The 21,492-nt window shown below is 36.3% G+C and overlaps 2 protein-coding genes across 2 annotated transcripts; one reads left to right on the top strand and one right to left on the bottom strand.

Moving 5' to 3' along the window:
• The first annotated feature begins 134 nt into the window (after positions 1–134).
• LOC142987155 (sodium/potassium-transporting ATPase subunit beta-2-like) lies at positions 135–6,305 on the top strand. The gene is made up of 6 exons (XM_076135725.1): positions 135–233; positions 2,135–2,313; positions 3,663–3,917; positions 4,222–4,514; positions 4,979–5,147; positions 5,553–6,305. The coding sequence occupies exons 2-6, from the start codon at positions 2,154–2,156 to the stop codon at positions 5,654–5,656; spliced, it is 981 nt and encodes a 326-aa protein (XP_075991840.1). The 5' UTR covers positions 135–233; positions 2,135–2,153; the 3' UTR covers positions 5,657–6,305.
• A 1,428-nt stretch (positions 6,306–7,733) lies between these two features.
• LOC142987156 (sodium/potassium-transporting ATPase subunit beta-2-like) lies at positions 7,734–21,492 on the bottom strand. Its single transcript, XM_076135726.1, has 7 exons — positions 21,319–21,492; positions 12,290–12,418; positions 11,842–11,964; positions 11,296–11,474; positions 10,711–10,812; positions 10,204–10,372; positions 7,734–8,686 (listed from the first exon to the last, which is right to left on the bottom strand). The coding sequence occupies exons 1-7, from the start codon at positions 21,452–21,454 to the stop codon at positions 8,577–8,579; spliced, it is 948 nt and encodes a 315-aa protein (XP_075991841.1). The 5' UTR covers positions 21,455–21,492; the 3' UTR covers positions 7,734–8,576.

Below are 21,492 nucleotides of genomic sequence, written 5' to 3' on the forward strand. Positions count from 1 at the left end.
ATTCATATTAAAGCAAATATTTTTATTTCAAATAGTTTTCACGACTAAAAGTTAAATAACACATAGTAAACTCCACAATAAGACCAATAGACCGTATTATTGAATGGTTCTATCTAACATTGGTGGACCTATTATCCTGCGTCGAGGTCCGATGCGCGGGCGCAGTTGCCGTGCGCTCAGCAGCGCGTACACCCTCCTGCCGATACCGCAGGACTCACTCCAGGTGGACATAGGTAAGAAAATATTTTCACTATTATCTACTTTATTTATATAAAATGTAAGGTTTAATTTGCCTCGTATTTATGTGCCTTTTGTGATCTTTAGTACCGTCAACTGTGGCATCTTTACTTTGCAATGCTAACTTTACCAACTGAAAAATTTAGGTATTTTATTTTTACTGGGAATTGTATTTGGTAAATGTATGTATGTATAATTTAATATAAATCAAAATTGTTGATGCAAGTCTTGGTTAGTAGCACTTTATCATTGAAATCAAACATATCTGTAATTAAATAATGTATAAGTAAAGTTACTACGACACAGTAGAGATGCCACAGTTGATTGTAATTGTTGAATTCATCTTAAATATTCTAGAAAAGAAGAATCTGCAAAAAGGTTTTACTTGGTTATTTCAGAGTTCATAATTGGTTTTTAAAGAGTTAATGTATTGTAGTTACTATGTTCTTCTCTAAACCGGTTTCCTATTCGATGATGTAGAATAGGGAACCCGTAGTTTGAGTTGAGTGGTTTTATTGTAGTGCCAATTTCAATTTGGTGTAGTTGTTAGGTGGGTAGGATTGTTAAATCTAATACTCTCGTTGTGTTACGGCATTGCCGGCTTAGGCTATGTTCATCTGGTATACTCATTTCAAAAATAATAATTAGTATTTACTTCTTTTCTTGATTCATTCATTCGTCGTATGGATAGTGGTTAAAATGGTGCCAAAATTGTTCAAGCTGCCTTAAACATGACGTAACTACCACTTTTAACTCTCTCACTCACTTTTTTGTTATTAAGATCAGTCATCTTCAACTGCGTATCTATCTTCTCTTGATTTGCATAAATCTTAGCAATTGATAAGATATTTTTAGTTAGTTAGTTGTAACTTAACCCCATAGCGTAAAAATTGCATCTCAAATTTTGGTAAATTGTAGAGTAGCTTTAGTAGAGTCATCATTAGTATAATTTTATTTGTATCATATTCTGCGATACAATTACAATGTAAAATCGTACCAAACAGCTACACGGTCCGAAACGCTATTAAACGACTCAAGGGGTCAAATCAGATGCAACTAATTACTGTAGGTAGCATGAATGAAAAGTGCAATAGTAGGTAGTACTTTAATATTTCATGTACCTACTGGTCCGCTTGTTAAGTATCACGTGAGCAATTGAGTGACCTAAGAATGTAAGGACCTATCCTCGAAGTTCATTCATTAATCGTTTAGAAGGTCAGGAATTCAGGATGCTCTGATTTGTTCTAACTGCAGTTATCACATAGTAGCTCGATTCTCTACTACTATCGACTACCAACAACCGGCTAGCTATCAAGAAATTTTGCACGAAAATCTATTTAGCGCCACTACCGGGATCCGTAAAAACTATTTTGGCAGTACATTAATATCAAACTCTCGATACTCGACAGTACCGACTCTAGAGAATTGCGCTTCAGTTTCGGGATATTAACCAAGTAACTTTCCGAATATACATGAAAGATTCTCTACTCTCTTTTCTTTTTTATATGCAGCTGGCATATTAGTTTTTGGATTGATATATCTAATATAATCTATTTGTATTTAACGTCTATCTGGACTTAGCTAATACAGAAACAATTGCCTCATGGCCTGAGGGCATTAGCAACTTCGCATTACTCCCATTAATATTATTTTTAGTGGTAGTTTGTGTTTCCGACGCTACAGAAGGGCCAGGCATAGGGCTCAGGTGCTGAGATCTGCGACCCTTATACTCATACTCCAGGTTAAAACTGAGAATTTATGGACAGGAGTAATTACGAGTAGCATTTTTGTCCCGGCGCTGGAAATAGTACTCGATTCAGTCGGATACCCGACAATTTCTTCTCAGATACGATAAAAAGTCACTTATTCGTATTCTAAAGCTCCTAACTTCTCCCAGGAACAGTAACCCATCCAAGATGACGGTGAAGAAGCGTGTGTCAGACCTGACGAGCCTGGAGCGGTTCAACATGTACTACCGCGAGAAGGAGGCGCCTCTCACCGGCATGCAGAAGTTCAAGCGCTTCGTCTGGAACCCCAAGACCAAGCAGTTCTTCGGAAGAACTGGAGCCAGCTGGTGTAAGTTAATACTGGATTACTCCCGTCCCACTGCTTGGCAAGGGGCTCCTCCCAGACGAACTTTTCGATGAGAAATATCTTGCATATCTATTAAAATTGTAGAGTTTGTTTGGTTGGACGCGCTAATCTCCGAAAACATTGGTGCGAATTGAAGAATTATTTTACTATAATGGCCATTTGTCTGTCTCATCATATTTTACGGTAAACTGTAGCAAAAAGTAGGTTTTAGATGAATGCCGAGGCATTATGGACAATAACAAAAATCCAATAATTGTAATTGTTACCTGACAAGGAAAATTTGTTCAGAGTACCTACAGTTACTGGATTAGACAAATTACCAGGAATTTGGAGTCCATGAATCCCGTCACCTTGTACCTCATCAGACTTAGCAACTATGAGTCAAAAGCAAACCAACGAATACCGGAGACTACATAACGTACATAACGCACATAAAGACGGTGGAACGGAAGCGACGGCGGCTGATTGCTTCAAATGCTTCAATGAGATCATTGGCGCATCCTGCGCGAGCGCACGCCGCCGACCACTGCTCAGCGCTCGTTACAACCGGACCACGGCCGGTTCGTGGCCTTTGGAGAAAGATACATTTGATATACAGTTTTATTTATTCACTGTAGTAAATTAAATAGCTCTCTTTTATCATATTATTTTTCAAAAAACTTAAACTTAGAAAGATCTACTTGGTTGTTAAAGTTGCCAATTTTACTTATAGGCTTATGATCATTCCTTTCTAATTCTTTAACGAATATTGTCAGTTATGATCGTCTAAATATAAATTAAATAAACAATCATAGGAGTTTCTCTTACCATCCAGCCTCCCACAGGTAGAAATATGAGGCCTATTTACGCAAATAAATCATCGGCGTTTTATTTTATCATAAAGTTACTTACAAAAACTGATCACGTAAGGACTTAGTGTACTTCTTAGTAGCGTTTTACCAGAAGCGTGGGATCTAATTTAATTTCGATCACCATTTGACTCGAAAGTCCTACCACAAAATTAAATCAACATAAAGAATCATTCTATGTGAACAATAACCTTTATTTGCATTAGCTTCTTTTAGATTGTAGTTTTATTTTTGAGGTACTAATTAAATCCCTCATTACGGGAGGAAACCTATGTCCAGCAGTGGGACATGAAAGGGTTAAATTTATTTATTTATTAATAAATACTGAATGGTAATAGATGTTAAGTAGCTTTTTGCTGATGACAATCGATTTGCTACAGCATTATTGACACACAATGAGTCTGAGGCATTAATAATTAATTCATCTTTAATTAATTATAATTATTAATCGCAAGAAAATAAAAACCTTCCTTGTATTTTCAGCCAAAATCGCCCTCTTCTACTTCATATTCTACGCAGCGTTGGCAATCCTCGTCGCTATCTGCATGTGGACCTTTCTTCAACTCCTGGACGCGAGGCAGCCCAAGTGGCAGCTGGAAGCCAGCATCATCGGCACCAACCCTGGCCTCGGGTTCAGACCCATGCCGCCAGAGGTCGCTAGCAGCGTCATCTGGTACAAGGGCAATGACCCCGGCAGTTATCAGTTCTGGGTTAAGGAATTGTCTAAGTTTTTAACAGGTTAGTTAGGTTTACTTTTTCTTCTTAGAATTTATTTTAAGACTGACTAATGGTTCTGGTAATGACTAATAATTATGACAACCGCCTTTTACGATAACATATTTCATGTTAATTAAACGCAAAATACGTATACAACAAAGTTTATTATTATCATAATAAGTCACACGAAGATTTCAGACATTAACACAGTTTAATAAGAAAATGTTCATTAATCACAAACACTAATTTATAAAACACATTTTTAATCAAAAATATTAAATATGTCTACAACAAAATTACCCATAACTACATCGTTCTTCCCTAGTGTACAAACGCGACGGCAAAAAAGCAGGTGCAAGTCAGAACATCCACAACTGTGACTTCAAGCTCCCAGCTCCAGCCGGGAAGGTCTGTGACGTGGACATCAGTGCCTGGAGTCCATGCATCGAGGAGAACCACTTTGCCTACCAGAAGTCCACTCCTTGCATCTTCCTCAAGCTCAACAAGATCTTCGGATGGAAACCTCACTTTTACAACAGCTCTGACAGTCTACCTTCAGAAATGCCTGAAGATTTGAAGGAGCATATCAGGAATATTACTGCTTATGATAAGAATTATGTAAGTAGCTTTGAGGATATTAACTTTTCTAAATAGTCTCTGAAGTTGTGGGACCGTTGATTCCAGTCTTGGCAGTCATGTATCAAGTGGTTGATTGATTGCAACGTGAGTAATTGGAATTTAAATTCCACTCATCCTAACCAGTGAGGAGGAGGTAGAGGAAAACGTCCACTTATCCCCACGGTCGGGGCCAGCTGGTCGGGAGTAGTGATGCAGTCCCAATTTTAAATAGGCATCAAATACGGAGCCTCTGTGTCGTTGTTTATCGTCAACATGACAATAACTTGCTCTTTCAAGCCTCTTATTAGTTTTCAACTACATAATCTTCAAAGTTCAGAAAAGGTAAAAGTTCAGTTTCACATGTCATAAAGTATTCCCTTATTGACTCTGAACAACGTTCCACTCCTTAATCTATAAATATGAACTTAAAATTGATCTAACAATATTTTTTTTTTGTTTTCCAGCTGAACATGGTGTGGGTATCCTGCCAGGGCGAGAACCCAGCTGACCGGGAGAACATCGGACCCGTACAGTACATGCCAAACAGAGGCTTCCCTGGCTATTACTTCCCCTTCACCAACCAGGAGGGGTACCTCAGTCCACTAGTGGCTGTGCACTTGCAAAGGCCTAAGAGTAAGTCGGTTTACAGATCAGTTTTACACGATTCGGTGAATATTAGGTAACTGAAACAATCTTGTTCTAAAAGTAACAAATTACTGGGAAGGATTTTAAGAGAAATTTTAGCAAAGAGTTTTTAAGGAATGCCTTTTCGAAAAGGCATCAGATGCAGAAATAAACCCACCACTGAGCTAGTCACTAAGTGTTTTCTTAGCATTTAACCAGCTTTAAAACAGAAAGTGTTTTTAATTCGTACGTTCACCAATTATTCAAAGACACTTGGGGCAATACAAAAGATGTAACACTTCTTTTACGCTGACGCTAAGACCGGTTCGTTTACGCACTCGGTATTCACTGATATACCGATGAATATTCTCTATAGACCATCATTCTTTAACCACTTCTCAATTGTTCTTTCAGCGGGCATGCTGATCAACATAGAGTGTCGTGCGTGGGCGAGGAACATTAAGTACGACAGACACGAGGCCATGGGCGCCGTGCACATCGAGATCATGATCGAGTAGACCTACCTTCTGTGTGGAGTGAATGAGGAGACAAGAGACCAGCGATGCGGCTCCTAAGACCAATCAAACCGATATTGTGGGACCTGTAGATCATAGATTATTTTGGGAAAATAACATGACTTTAAAAATGGCTCATATTACAGCTTTTAAGCTTTGCTTTAGGGTTAAATTACAGCTGGTATTTCAAAGCATAAATCGTTTTAAGTCTGCTGGAAAAATGCATTCGTTTGTCTCTTGGATGAAGTGATTATGAATGAGTATGAATTATGTATGAATATCTATGTATTTTATATTTTCGATGTATGTAGGTATATGTATGGCATGTTATCGATTCAATTCAAATTATTTTGTGTGAAACATTAAACAATATAGATATACTTATATGAAATTACCATTATACTAGAATTGAGGTTAATGTGCATTTAGTAATACATTTATGTATTAAATCTGAAGAATCGATGCGGATAAAAGAAAATAATAATGTATGTATGTATTGTTGTAGTTTAAATAAATACAAAATAATTTGAATATATTCCAGCACAATAAACGTTTAAATAATGAAACATTATGAAAGGCGATTTGTGTGTGTGTTGATAAAATGAGTGAGATTAATTTGTAATTTATTTTAATAAATGTAGATCTATACCAAGACTTGCTTATTTATTTCCATACCTTTACCATAGGTGCATCTGTTCTCGGGTTCGAATCCTGGGTCAGCCGAAATGTTATTGGGATTAAATAACTTTAATCGGAATATTTATACTGTAGCTTCAATTTGGTTGCAGTCTGTTGAGGCAATAAGCTGCTCCTTGCTACATAAATACATAAATGACGTAATATAAATGACGAAAATAAACTATAACACATAATAATATTGATGTAAGTCTTTGCCTGTAGGGTCAGGTAGTAATCATCCAGTATAATTTTGACATTAATTACGAATTGACTTTATAACTCTTTTCGCAAGTTTAGAAGGTGATCGCAAACGATACGAACTCCATCTATACTTATAATAAATCTGTAGAGAGGTCAATTCTGTACATTGAATATATTTAAAAAAAAACCAATGGGGGATGTTTAGCAACGGATACTGATACCGAATCTGCAATTTATAATTTTCTTTTCTGTCTGTCTGTCTGTCTGTCTGTCCTCCGTCTGTATGTGTCGCTATCACGTAAAAACTACCGAATAGAATGCACTGAAATTTGGTATATGCATAGAATAAGTAGTGGAGCAATTTCTAGGATACTTTTTATAGCATAAAATTTCAAAGATTTTTAGAAAATTGAAAAAAATTGAAATCGTTTGAACCTGCGTTTCCCTATAGAAACCATAGATGGCGTTACAATCCATTTCACAACATTCGCATAAAGTTAACGCGGCACCTACCGTATCGATACCTGTTGTTCGCACCAACCAATAGATGGCGTTATAGCCCGAAACAAAGCATGTTTTTTCTAATTAATTTATTTTGATGGCTTTATTGTAAAAAAAATACCTTTGAAACATACAGACTATGTGGTAAGTTTTAAAAAATAAACAACGGATGATATATAAAAAATAATTACGGGTTACGCGGTTTCGGACGTATCATCGCAAGTATACATTATTACGCGTGTGAAGAGCTCCGGCGCAGATAGGTCTGTCTGAACCTGTAATAATATTCTGAATCCAGACGGGTAAGCAATGGTCAGTCTATAATAAGGTATTATATTTTACACTGTAAACTGGTACGGATACAGACGAGAGCGGAAAAGAAGGTAACCACAGGAAATCAGGCCTACCTGAGCCTGTGTCACATTGCGTGCCCTTCGGGTCCCTTTCGTAAATAACCATTAGATGACAAAAGAGTTGTTAGCATTTTGATGTGTAGGTGTATCGAGTTCTTCGCAATTCGCGTGCTCAAACGAATAAGCAACAGTACGAAATTCACGCGAGCGGAGCCGCACGGGTCAGCTAGTTTAGTAATAGAAATACTTCTGCATTAGTGGGATCATTATTCATGTGATATACAAGGGTATATTAATTATAGATCAGTATAAAAATAAGAAAGGTGGAGGTAAATAAAAGAACGATGCACATGACATAGATCACGATCTATTTAAGTACTCATTTACAAAAATACCACAACATATCTAATTACAATATATTCAGAGGTATATTACTTAACTATTTGCACAGTTAAAAAGACTATTCTTCTAAAATATGTGTAAAATATGCATACCGATTCTCTTATTTCGAAACAGTAGGAAGACTATAGCACACAGCTTGATAAATATTCAAAAAAACTAATACTTGTGTCCAAAATTGACGTTTTAGCCACACACATACGGCAAGCATACTGCCTGAGGGTTTTCTTGATTTGTATATATCGTCGATTTGTTTATACCTGTGCAAATAGTTAAAATATTGATATCAATAGTCTTATGATCTTCTATTAAATTAATAATTTATTTAAATTCTTTGTTGGTAAGGCATTTATTTACTAGTGCCATATTAAAGGGTCGTAGACAGTCCTGAGAATCAAAGTTAAGTTACAAAACGAAATGCATTAGTACTTTTTACTGAAAGGCATAAGAACAACTTTTTCCTGTTACATTGAGTACAGTAGCGCAATTTCATACAGTCAGAGATAGCAATGCGTTGATCAATACCGAGTACTTCACATTCAAATTACTAGGCACAAATTAGTTTTTTCAGATAACACTAGAGCCGCTTTCTGTCCCTTTAAATATTTCTGTATTGATCAAAACTCAATCATCAGCTACCGAATGCAAGATATCGCGCTACATTGTTATGAAAGAACCAAATTCTCAAATATAAGTGCTTCGTTACTATAAAAGTACTCTCTGTTTAAAAAATATATGTTTCCTGTCAATGGCTGTCACTCCCCTGGCACCGACAACTACTGGTCCTCTGTTCAGTCAATCATGATCTCAAGATGAGTGGAGCCGAGCCTCTCCTTCAAACTCTCGGTGAACTGGATGTTACGTGCCCACGCACGACAACGGATGTTTATTATTTGATGCACTGCAAATAAAGAAAGAATTAGGTTAAACAAAATTTAAGAAAATTTCATGATCTGTGTGATGATTAAGGTACCTGCGGGTATTAAGGCCTGTCGGGTAATAAGGCCTAAATCACAAAAAACGTACGAAATACAGTAGTTGACGATCAAGATTACTGTCACACAAGCTCAGAGCGTATACAAGTCGCTGCAAAGTGGCGGACGCACTCTAGCACTTCTCCTCCCGCAAATATCGTCGAAATCATTCAGAAGTGCGGTTCAGCAGCACGAATTATAAAAATTGACTCTAGTAAAACGTAAGTTGTTTAGAAAATATCATATTTACAAACCTGTATTGACTGTCCGCTTATTAATTAATGTATGCTTGTCCGTAAATTACCGTTTTAAGAGACTTGTAGTTATAAAAATTATATTATTATTCTTTTCTGTAAATAGGTGGTTGGCGGATATTAAGGCCTATAAAATTTTACAATAGGCCTTATTATACTCCTATTTTTTAACTGCTATATAAGTAGGAGCGTGTTTTTAAAATGTTTTTTAGTGGTAGTATATACGTAGTTTATATTTTCAATTTATATAGGTATTATTGTTTTTAGTGCTTACAGTCACGATGCCTCCCAAACGAGCATTGTGGTCAGAAGGCGATCTGACAAAAAAAAAAAAAATGATCGGTACTGTCATGCTTGCAAATAAGATAGAATGGATGATGCTATGAGGTAATGTTCGCGATGCTCTAAGTGGTACCACGAAGAATGTGTCGGTTTGACTGCAGAATATACTGATGATTTTCAATGTCCTGATGGATGCGAATAAGGACATTTTTTTTATTTATTAAGACTACTATGCTTTCTATTGCCTTATGTTAATGATTATTGATGTCAAGAATACTAATTTACTTAGTTTAAGTTGATTTTTGAATAGTTTATAGTATAGGCCTTTTTACCCTACCCTATTATAATAAGGCCTAAAGACAGAGTTTTTTTAAAAGTGATATAATGTTTTAGTTTTAAGCTTTAGAAGCTATTTTTTGTTTAAACTCGGTAGTAATATAAGTACATGACTGATTATTATAAAAACTGGTTGATTATATTGGATATTCTTCATTTTATTACAAATCTCCCTTAGCTAGGCCTTAATACCCGCGGGTACCTTATTTGCTTTTAACTTTTAACACATTGATTATTATCAATGCAAACGGGGCTAAAGCAATGAAATCTCAAAACTTAAGATAGTTTTTCCTGACTAAAAGGAACCATTTGGATTGTTATTATGTGTATATAGTATATATTTTAATCACGTCAGCGGCAAAACAAAATGCAAGTCACGGTACTCCTGAGGCTCTTTCCCGAGACTAAAATGTTTTCGTCGGAATCAATAAGCAAACCACAAGTTAATGACGTGTCTGGTTTGTGGCTAACGAATAATTCTCTAACCATCACATAGAGCTAGTATAATGTGCCCCAAAATTGAGTTAAAACAAGCAGAAAGAACCGAGTTAAAATATAATAAGTTTCCTTACGTTTAGGCTTGGTTAACTGCACGGCGACTAAAGGACTGAGGTAGCCAGGAGTGTTGTCATACGGGAAGTAGGTCTCAGGCAGACCAGGATACGGATAGTACTTGAGAGGACCCAGTGCCTCCACGTCAGCTGGCCGCTCGCCCTTACACGATAACCAAACTTTACGACGCTGTAAATGAAAATCATTTTGATTTTAAATGCAGTTTGTTGTCAGAGGTCTGGATAAGATAATTATGGTTAACATAACATGAATTTTAATCAGACTTGTTGTTAGAAGATTATGTAAGAAGTTAGTAAAGCCACCCGGCGCCAACTAGATAATTGATCCTCTGAGTAAGTGTACTAAAAACACCCGTGTATGTGTATTCTACAAGCGTTTTTTCATTCTCAAAAGTTGCTGTGGCCTGGCCAACGTTAACAACAGCGCCACATTGACCGATGAATTAGCTTCAAACAAAATCAACCGCCTAACGCCTAATTTTTCTTCTAAAGATAAGGTCTACTTACTTCTTGTGCAGTAGCATTGTTAATGTAATTCTTGATGTCAGGCGGCATGTCGGGCGGCAGGTCGCCGGGATCGTCGTAGAAGTCCGGGTTCCAATCGTATAACTGTAATATACCGCAATAATTATGTAATTATAAACCTTAAAACATAGCAATTTCAAGCTTGCCAGCTTTTGTCAGGCTCTATTGCTATGGAAGATCTGGTGCTCAAAAGTTATTCAAAACAAGTAGTCTCCGTAGTATTTTCTGTTTTTTCAGCCCCCGGCGAAGGAAATAAATCTGTCTAGGGCCAAATAAGAAAAGAGTAGTAACCACTTGACATTGTTTGAGTAGTAACCATGTTTGATTACCTATGCATAAGGTACTGACGAAAGTTTTTTACAGAATGAACTATACAAAAAATTTCATTACTCGAATGCTTATCTATACTCTACTAGGCCGCTACAAACGTACGAACTACTTCATAATCAAAAGAATCATAGGAATGTGCGAGCGAGAAACTCCGATAAAATGACATGACTTAGTTCGCACGTTTGAAATGGCAGGAGCATAGTTTAGGCAACATACAATTACGTTTCAACAACTTACCCTATTTAACTTGATAATAAGACAAGGTGTTTTATTCGCGTAACCGTAGTTGTTCTCCCTGGAGCAGGGTCCGAAGTTGGTTGTGTTGAAGTCGCACACCTCGGCCCGCGGCGGCTTCACGTCACCGCACACGCGCTGGTTCACACCCTGGTTGATTAACAGGCTCTTGTTGTGGTAGGCTGGAAGCATGGGGAAGAGTTTAACTGAGGGTTCCATGTACCTACTACTTAATAATGGCAAAATATCCTATGTTTCACAAGTGCTAATATGTAGTATTTTCTAATGTTGAAATAATCAGAAAAAGTTTTAATGCATTCAGATTTCTTTGCAACCGATATAATATACAAATACTACCAAAAGTTGAATGATATTAATCAAAAGTTCAATAACTAAGTTGGTCCCAGAAATCAGAGTTTAGTATATGATAAACACTAAAAAAACTTGAAAAGAGTATGAACCAAGGTCTACACATAAAGATGTGACAGTTCATACGGGGCAGGTTAGTTCTACTGCAGGAGTATAAAAGTGATATTTTGATATACTTACGTGCTAGAAACTCTTCAATATTATCAACATATTTCTTGACCTGCGTCGCATTGTTTGCGTTATACCAGATCAGTGCTCCTTCTTCAAACAACAGCGGTCTGTGACCCATGCCTGGGTTAGCACCTGGAAAGATAGGTGAACACCACGTGAATGATAGTGAAAAATTTAAGTTACCAAAATTTAATAATTGTGACCACTATTTTTACAAGTTAACGAATCATTACCAACTTATCAACATTTTTGAGACACATTTTTAACTGATATGAAATGTCTACTAACTTGTCATAAGACAAGAAAAATCGGATGCCTGAAAAACTGCAATATAGTTTGTAGTAATAAGCTAACAAAGGGCCATTTTTTACCTCATCAGGGCTAGCCTTTACCAGAGATAAAAAGACATCTCGTCTTGCAGTGGATGTAAAAAAAGTAAGTTAAATATGATACTTACCTATGATAGAGTCGGCTAATGTAAAGTAAGGGATCTTGTCGTCCATGGTGGCCATGAGTCCAGTCATGCAGATGGAGAAGAAGATGATGATGCAGATGTACATCACCAGGTAGATGAGACCTATCACCCCTGAAACAACACATACATTTATATTAGAAACGATAGGTCCATGTTAAACGGGTGAATTGCCAAACGCAGGCGCAATAAACATGTACTCTTTATTTAATTACTCTGAGAACTGAACTGTTTTAGATAGAGGACAATTTTTACGTGCCTCTCAAATGGACAGAAATCTATGAATTCATCTTCTAAGCTATAAGCATTCAGAATTTCAATTCAGGCACATTTATTTGAGAGAGACCACTGAACACGAGATACTGGTGCAATGGCCGATCTAAAACCGCAGCACCTTAAGCGCAGTAGAATCTACAAGAATCAAAAGATGAACGTGGAAGAGATTGAAAAGATGGATATATTAACATTAGATTTAATGACCTAGGACTAATCTGTGTAGGTCAAATTAATAACCTAATTTATGTAAATCTTCAAATATATAATTCTTCTGTAAGTGTGTATGTCACTGATCTTCTCTTTTAAACGACTGGACCGATTTTAATGAGATTTTTTGTGTGTGTTCAAGGGATCTGCGAATGGTTTAGATTCACAATTTTGTCCGCTGGACAATGTTTTTTAATTTAATTTTTATGGCAAAACAACGTTTGCCGTGTCAGCTAGTAGGAGTATAAAAATATAAAAACAACTGTTTTTGTAAGGTTATTATACAAGACAAAGAAACCTAGTAGGACAATTTCTTTAACACGATTGTATAACAAATTGACATTCAAACAATACTAATGCTTATGCTAAGTGTCTTGTGGGTACTTTAATGAGATTTGTTGACAGAAGACATTATTATGTACTTGTTGATTACCACCTTATATGAGTGGTAAATGGATGGTGGCGAAGTATTTATTTAGCATTTAAGCAGCTCCAATTACGTATGCATGCATTACACTTTTTTTGAAAGGCTTCCGAACTAAGAATTGCTCTTGTGTCGCGGGGACTTTTACAAACAAACAAACAACGGACTCAAAGTACAACGAAACCCGAAACAACTATTCGTGAATCTATAATGTTCCTTGAGAAAAAGCCGTCAGAAAGATCACAGTAAACTTTTAGCACGGTAACAGCCATATCTACAATAGTTATTTTCAGAAAAGAACTTACATTTACTCAGCCCTATTTCGTTCAGAACATAAGATACTGTTGCTAGGCTGAAAATATTCTACCAGCGAACCATTTCGCTTGTATTACCATAACCCAGATCTGACGGAATGATGCTATAATAACAATATCTATATATCCACACTACCTACACTATTGGAAGCGGCTATAAAGTTATAAACTGAATATATAGCTATAGAATATTTCGAGGAAAAAAGTGACTCATCGACATGAGAAATCATAAACGATGAAATGGAAACTCTTTTAGTTGGAAGGATTTTTTACGTATTTATAAGTTTTGAACTACATTAATATTATTTAAAATTATACTTAATCAATCTCGCATTTTAAATCAGCATTAGTGTGCAGTTAATTGACATAATGTATAAAATTGGTTTTATAATTATTTTTAGTGTATTATAAGCGCAATTCGTGTCTATAGTTTTACGTTATCAGCGGGAAAGGGATTTCCGAGCTCAAAAAGGTAATCAAATCTTAACTACTTGAGTACTAAACTTCAAGAAATATTAAAATTTCGACAAACTTTTATATTAAGCCGTGCCTAAAATTGTTAGTAGTTTTGTACCTACACAATTGTAATAGCATGAATATTTGTGTGTCTGAAACTGTTGGCAGACGCAGTAAAGTACTGTGGATGGCTATAAAATTAATGCATTCACCATAGACGCGTAATAAGCCGGCCCAAGTACATTCTGAAATACTCCCTATGACGCTAGGGCTGCCTGTACGAATGTCAGACATTTCTTTTTTACATTTTGAAGGTTTTCAAAAAACTTTGAGTAGATAGTCAGTGCTGAAATAAGATGAAGTCTGACTTCTGGTTCCTTTTATAGATTACCTTATAAATTATGTTGAAATAATTTAATGTACCTATGGAGTGGAGAGGCCGCTACCATTGTCTACGGTAATAGATTGCTTATCAGAACAAGAATAGATATTGTGCTACATAATTTACTAACTGTAAGTTATGAGAAAACTAGTCTCTGGCAAAGGGATAGTTAGAGATTAAGATGTTATGAGTTTGGCTGTAAGGAGTGTCTGCCCCCGGGCATATATTCATACCAAGAGTGGGTGACAACTTGAAAAATTTACAAAAATCTTTCAAGTTGACACCCACCCTTTAATCCCAAATTACAGGTCATTCTTGTCTCACTTTACTTTCGCAAAAAACTGCCATGATTTTAATAGGAAACCACATTAAAAGGCATCTATAACTGGCGAAACGCCGTGGTTTTTGCAGTAAACAAACAATGAGTTCGGCGAGGAGTGAGCTCGGAATAGCCGCACACGAAGCCGGTCACGGACTGTTTACTTTACCGCCTCACTTTACTACCAAGGATGTCAGGAACGGACTGGATACCATGAGTCTTGGATCAGCAGAAATTCTGTCACACCATCTCCAACATATTATACATTCATTCATTCATCGTATAGTTAGAGGTTAATCTGGTGTCAAAGTTGTTGAAACCGCTCAAAGGCCTCGCACCACCACCTGCAGCGTTAAAGACCACCTTCCCAAAGAGTTTTTATGAAGTGTAAAGCAACGTAAAGTTAAGCCAAAACGCGGCGACATTCTGTGTTCGTAGTTTTATAGTGATTAAGAAGGAAAAGCGTCTGTTACCACACGAAGGGTTAAAAAATTCGTTTATCACGCGGATCAAATCTATGTATGCAAGAATCCATTGTTTGTGCGTTTATAAGACTGAAATACAAGAGCATTCTTAGTACAAGAGTTGTAATACTTGTATTTGACAAAATTAATGTTCACCCCCCAAATATACTTATTATAGTTGTAGATTAGAATGTACCTTTTATCTCTTCCATAGTAACATTAAAATCGCTAGACTACTACATAGATATATCGGTATTCTCATAAACTCCGAGCTAGGAACTGTTTTCTTTCAGTGCGGTGATAAATAACTGTTGTATACGTTTTACAAAAGCATAGAGTAAACGATAAACCATAGTGTTTGAACTGAGAGTAAACTAACAGCCGATTTTTAGCACGATTCTCTAGGTATTAAGCGGTTTCAATGCGTTTTTTGAACTTTATTAAAATCGCATAGTTAGCGGTCAATCTAGTGTTATAAATGTTCAAGGTGTCTAACATGGTCTTATCATTGCTAACTTGACCAAATAGAACCTTTATTGAAACCTACTCTAAAGCACGTAGAAGCTTAATAAATACTTCCAAGCGACTGTCATTCAGTTAAATATCCTCTTATAGGTTACTTGAACCACTAATCATTTACGGGTCGTGTACATTTTAGAAATGGTATGTGAGTTACAGATTAGGCACAATAAATAGCTCCATTTAATATTAAAAATCAAATATGAGTTTTAGTCAACTAGCCCCAGAAATTGAACTGCAGGTAATGCGACCCGATCACATTTTCGACAAGTTAAATGCCCCAATTTCACCGCATCTAAACAACACACATACATACAAACAAATAGTACCTAAGCAAAAGTAATTTTATCTGAAGTGTTGTCACAGCCCTGCGTAATATAACACTTACATGTACGAGGTATCGATGTGGAGCGACGCCGGGGGAAAGGACAGGGTGGAAAACTCCGCGTCTCGTGGGTTTTTCCATCTATAGTAAATTAAAGACGACACCCGTGGTTGTTTTGCGAAGTTCAATACACTTGGTAAGGTTTAATATGTCTTTTATAAATACCTATGTATTTTGCGAATTTATTTGTATGATGTTTTATACATTTCTGAGTTTGTTAAGTTTATAAAGACTGCCATAAAGTTCTAGACATCCGACTGCTAATCACAAGTTTTCGGGTTTGAATCCGCTTTCGGGTAAACCTATGCACCCCGTATATGGGTATAGGCTCGCCCTGAATTGACTGACTAATTTCATCAATGGCGAAACATAGATGTACCTATTTCATACACCTCTGCTTACACCTTTGGGTACTGCAGGTATGATATTATATCAAACAAACACTTTACTGGAGAATTAAGTGTATAATATTAAAACTTGTGCTACATAGGTGAAAGCTTTGATCAAATTCAAAAGAATAAAAATATCTACAGGCATTTTTGCTCATCCCAGAATAAAGAAGTATTCATAAGCAAACAAATAAACCGTCTTAAAATATTCTTCAACAATCAGGTAACGATTTGTACGATAAAACAATATTTCTGTGAAGCGTAGAGTAATCGACCGCAATACATAAACAGTAGCTATTTTTCGCATAGGTATTGAACATTCATAGTGTTTCTATGTGTATCTAATCATCTTTTACCTATAATAATAAGAAACTGGCTGGCTTTTTATTCCGTAAGGTTCATATTCTCTATTATGTTTTATATATTGCTTTTGGCTGACATTTTTGAACATAACACGGGTATGTACAGTCAGCTCCAAAAGTAGCTGATCATTCGCAATCATTTGAAACCCTATACTAAATGATAATATACTGAAGTGTGCACGTTATTCCCCAACAAAATCAGGTAGACTGAGTTAGAATTAAACATTTCAATCAATGGCAAATTTTTTTTCCATAGAATAATGTGCACACTTCAGTATATAGGGTTTCAAAAGATTGAATTTGATCAGTTACTTTTGGAGCTGACTGTACAATATCAGATATATCATCCCTTTAACAGTATTGGGATGCGGAGTATCCGATTGGAAGTACCGCGTCCTAGCCACTGAAGACGGTGACCGTCCAAGGAACACCGTCTGGTTTCTACTCGTTTTACCCAATTTAAGTCGAAATGCCTTGCCGGCGAGAGAACCCGACATACCCCTACTTCGTCCCTGGGGCAGAGCTTGCAGAAATGCATTTGTCATACCAAAAAAAGGTTTTAAATAAGATTATTTTGTAGCGAGATCCTACACAACAAAAGCAACGTAAGACTTTAACAGTATAAACTTCATCATTCTGGACTGCTACCTCATGCAAAAAGAATAATACAGCTCAAACTTCCCAAACCAAAATCCTAGATTTACCTCAAAGACTGTTTAAATATTGATATCGTTTAATCATTCTAAACGATTAAGCCTTTCTCAGAAAACTTTTATACATACAAAAGTTATAGTTTATACCACAAAGTTAAAGAGATAGTTAATACCAGTTTCTACAACCTTATTGAACTCCATAGCCACCAATAACCAGTATAAATGAGTTCTGTTACTACCCCAACCTTGCACCAAATAACTGCACACACATAACTACACACACATAACTACACACATACCGAAGGTCGGCCTCTATTTGCGGATAGTTTAGTGCGTGACGCGGCTTGCGATTCTGCCGTACCCTTGAAGTATCATGGCGTGAATGTACACACGTCATCGTGATCATCTTTGAAGATATGTTTGATGTACGTATTTGATTGATGCTGGATTGATTTGAACCTTGTCGGCTTAAAAATAGAGTGGAAATTGATGTGAAAATTCTTTGACATGAGTTTGATGAGTAATTAAATGGAAAGTGGCGCTTTTCATACCAAAGTCCTTACTTTCTCGACGTGAATTTTCCCCATAAAAGATAGAGCCTTAATAATCAACAGCCCGTTTGGCATGTAGGTTAAGACGTCAAGACTTTCTCATTTTATCTTAAATACGCAGACACGATTAATCCTAATACCACTGAAAAGCCACTTACTACACAATCATCTAGGCTACTTTGGACAAAGTATTTTCTAAAGCGATTTCTTCAGAATTATTTAACTAGCTATCCACACTTCGATGTGATAATTTTTCCAACATATCTATCATGAAATAATTGAAGTAACGTCACAAACAATAACCTAGCAACACATTGACAGTCAGTTTATTTGCCTCCCGATGGGACAGTAATTGCCCTGACGCTATCAACAGTCATTACTTACGACAACGAAACACGCGACACTACATTTGCTCATAAAGATATTGATGACTTCAAGAGATAGCGAAAATTTTACAAAAAAAGGAATTTCAGTTAATTAAAGTTCATCAGAAGGCAATTTCTTGACTCGCAGAAGTGGGTGGTTTAATAGGTCCTTTTCGGAAGCAGTTTTGAGATTAGCTTTACATAAAGACTTTTGTTTAATGCATTTAAAACCAATAACTTTGATACATCACTGGATTATTATGGTAACATTTCAACCAATATGGATAGAACTATTCTAAGGTGGGTAGCCCAAATAAGGCCTAGGGATGTCCTAACAAGGCTTATTTCTTAATTTTCCCGCGTCTTAGTTTCATATGGCCGCATATGTATGTGAAAGTGTGTGTTAGTTAATATACTCGCACACTTCTTCATTATCTACTTTTCCTGACATATCAATTACAAAAAAAACCATCTGCAATTGGAAAATCCAGTACGAAACAGAACCACATATAACTCTCGTCAACCAATCGATATCAAAGCGATTTCAACGCTCACGATGGGATCAAATCTAAAATAGCTTGTGAATCATAACACTGCACTCTAACCACTGAGCTGCCAGGATTTACGAGCTATGCGTAATATAAGAGGAAGTACAAATATTCGCAAATTGTACGATTTCTCGAATTGTATTTTCATTTAATAGATCTACTTGTTTGTACTTAGTCAAAGAAGAAGAAGAATGCGATCATGTAGGTAAACCAGTAAGGTGCGTGGAACAATAAATAAAGACATAAGGGGTAATTATTGCAAGTTACAGAACGAAGGATGTTATTGGAGGAGCAACAAGGTAATTTGAGCTAAACTGCTTCATTGTTTATTTCAGCTTCATAGCTACTAAATGTGAAGTCCCATTGATTTCATATGTAAGTAATCAAACGATGCCTTGAAGCTAGATATTGTGTAAACAATCAAAGAAGTCAGTAATCTATTGTTTAAGGCTCCAAAATGAACGTATGGTCATTATCCTAACCTGAAGTAGATCACTTATCTTTGACGGTATAAGCATCTCCATGCTTCAGAAGGCAAAAAAATCGTGGGCCCCGGTCTTAAAAGCACAACAAATTTTAGTTCAATAAAAAATCTTCATAAACTGGTTGTCAAATCGAAAGCCCTTTCATTACACTTTAAAGACATCAATTTCAACCTTAACCATACAGAAGATAATAAGAAACTGTGACTAATTTCTGCAACAAACTTTTACGTGATCATTGCAAGTTTTAAACATTATTCCATGGGGTTTTTACACTAGATATCTAATATTAATCTAGTCTAAATCCCACACGTGAGACTAGAAATTATAACAAATAAACAATCCGAACAGATTTATAACTTCAACGTAGTGAACTCGCGGCAGCCTTGACCAATGTTTATATGAGTTCTTTTTAATATTAAACTATGTTTTAGATACATTATATCGTTCTATATAAAGAGTGCAATATTCGCAAGCCGTTAAAATTTTAGCGTCTGTCGCTTTGATGGTAAAAAAGTGGATTTGAACCCACAGCAAAGAGCATTTTAGTAAATAGATTGTTGAATTATTTAGTTGATATAAAATTCTTTTGTCAAGTTTTGAGCCAACGATGCAGTGTTATAGTTAACTTGATGGTAAATTTCTAAAGAATGCATGACTTTACTCTTCATCATAAATGACAACGACCAGCGTCAACGATCAACTGTTAAACGGTCGAACTGTTTAATATACTTACAAAAAATAATAGAGATACATATACTCCAACACCTTGAATTCACAAGATTTGAATCCATGATTCTGTTTAATATCAAAATGAAATAGCTGTATCATTCAAGTAGCACCAAAACCTGCGGGTCACTGATGTTCTAGATTCAGATTTTTGCTTCCCTTTGCCAGCCCTAATACCTCCATGCAAGGCTCTCTACCAAGTTGATGACCGATTTAGGTTTACAATAGAAGTATTAAGTTAAGATTATAAGGCTCACCGCCGGACATCTGTTTCGAGACAACTGAAATAGTTATCGCCCTGAAAACTGGCAGGTAACTTTGACCAGAAAACAATTTACAGTCACTTTTTTTTGTGCTTCGGATAGTAGACAGTAATATAAACGTAATGGCGTTACTTCGTCATTTCCTGCCAGTGACGTAATAGGATGGTTAGATGTGTGACGTCAGTCATTTCGGAGAACTTCTTAATTTATTGATAGTCTTTTCTCACATAAGAAAAAAATATAAGTATACCTAAAAATCCCGACGACAAACGGATTGTTTTAACTTGGAATAACTTTTGTTGATTGGTTTGAGTTGCTGTCTCATCTGGAAATCAAACCTGTGACACGTTGCCCATTGCAATATGGAAAGGAGACACGTTTTCCAAATACCCGCATGTGCTTTAACAATTGTAATTTCTAATATAACAAAGACTTGTTTGTGAGAAAGCCGGAGTGTCGTAATCATTGCTGAGAAAAGTGTGTTTTAAGTTACAAAAGGTGTACTAGATCAATCAAAAGCCTTTGGCCTGAATACAATATCTCAATTTTACAGTCAGCATAAAAAGTGCTTTTAGTTTAAGGATTATTGGATCCGAAATCTTAAAATCTATTCACTTTTATTCCACCTGTTGATAAGCGCAACAACTTAAATATGAATATGCGAAGTTGGTTGCAAGCTTTAATTTTTTTTTTACGAAATGTATTCAGTCATGGTCTAAAGTGAGCTTTGTTATAAACTAGAAAAATATATCTGTCTAATAAACGATTAATCCGAAATCTTGATATGTCTAAACTTGTAATATACCGTATTTTTTACCGTAGGTATAATGGTAAAAAAAAGGAAACGACAGTTAAGTTTCCTTTTCATAAAATTTTTCAATAAACCTTTCCAAAAAAATCCTAATTCACAAAAGTTTCCAACTCACCCCATCGATGTCCAGTCCTTCCCAAAAAAGTCCTTTCCTCTGGATTCCAGATGCCATACTGGATCCTCTGGAAGAAGGGTCTGTGTGGTGGTCTCCGGCAGTAGTTGACCACGCCGTTGGGCTTGTCGGCGCCCATCGTGGCGGGCTGGCACTGGTGGACTGACTGACCGACCG

This window comes from Anticarsia gemmatalis, chromosome 3 (assembly GCF_050436995.1).
Source record: "Anticarsia gemmatalis isolate Benzon Research Colony breed Stoneville strain chromosome 3, ilAntGemm2 primary, whole genome shotgun sequence".
In the NCBI taxonomy this organism is placed as follows: Eukaryota; Metazoa; Arthropoda; class Insecta; order Lepidoptera; family Erebidae; genus Anticarsia; species Anticarsia gemmatalis.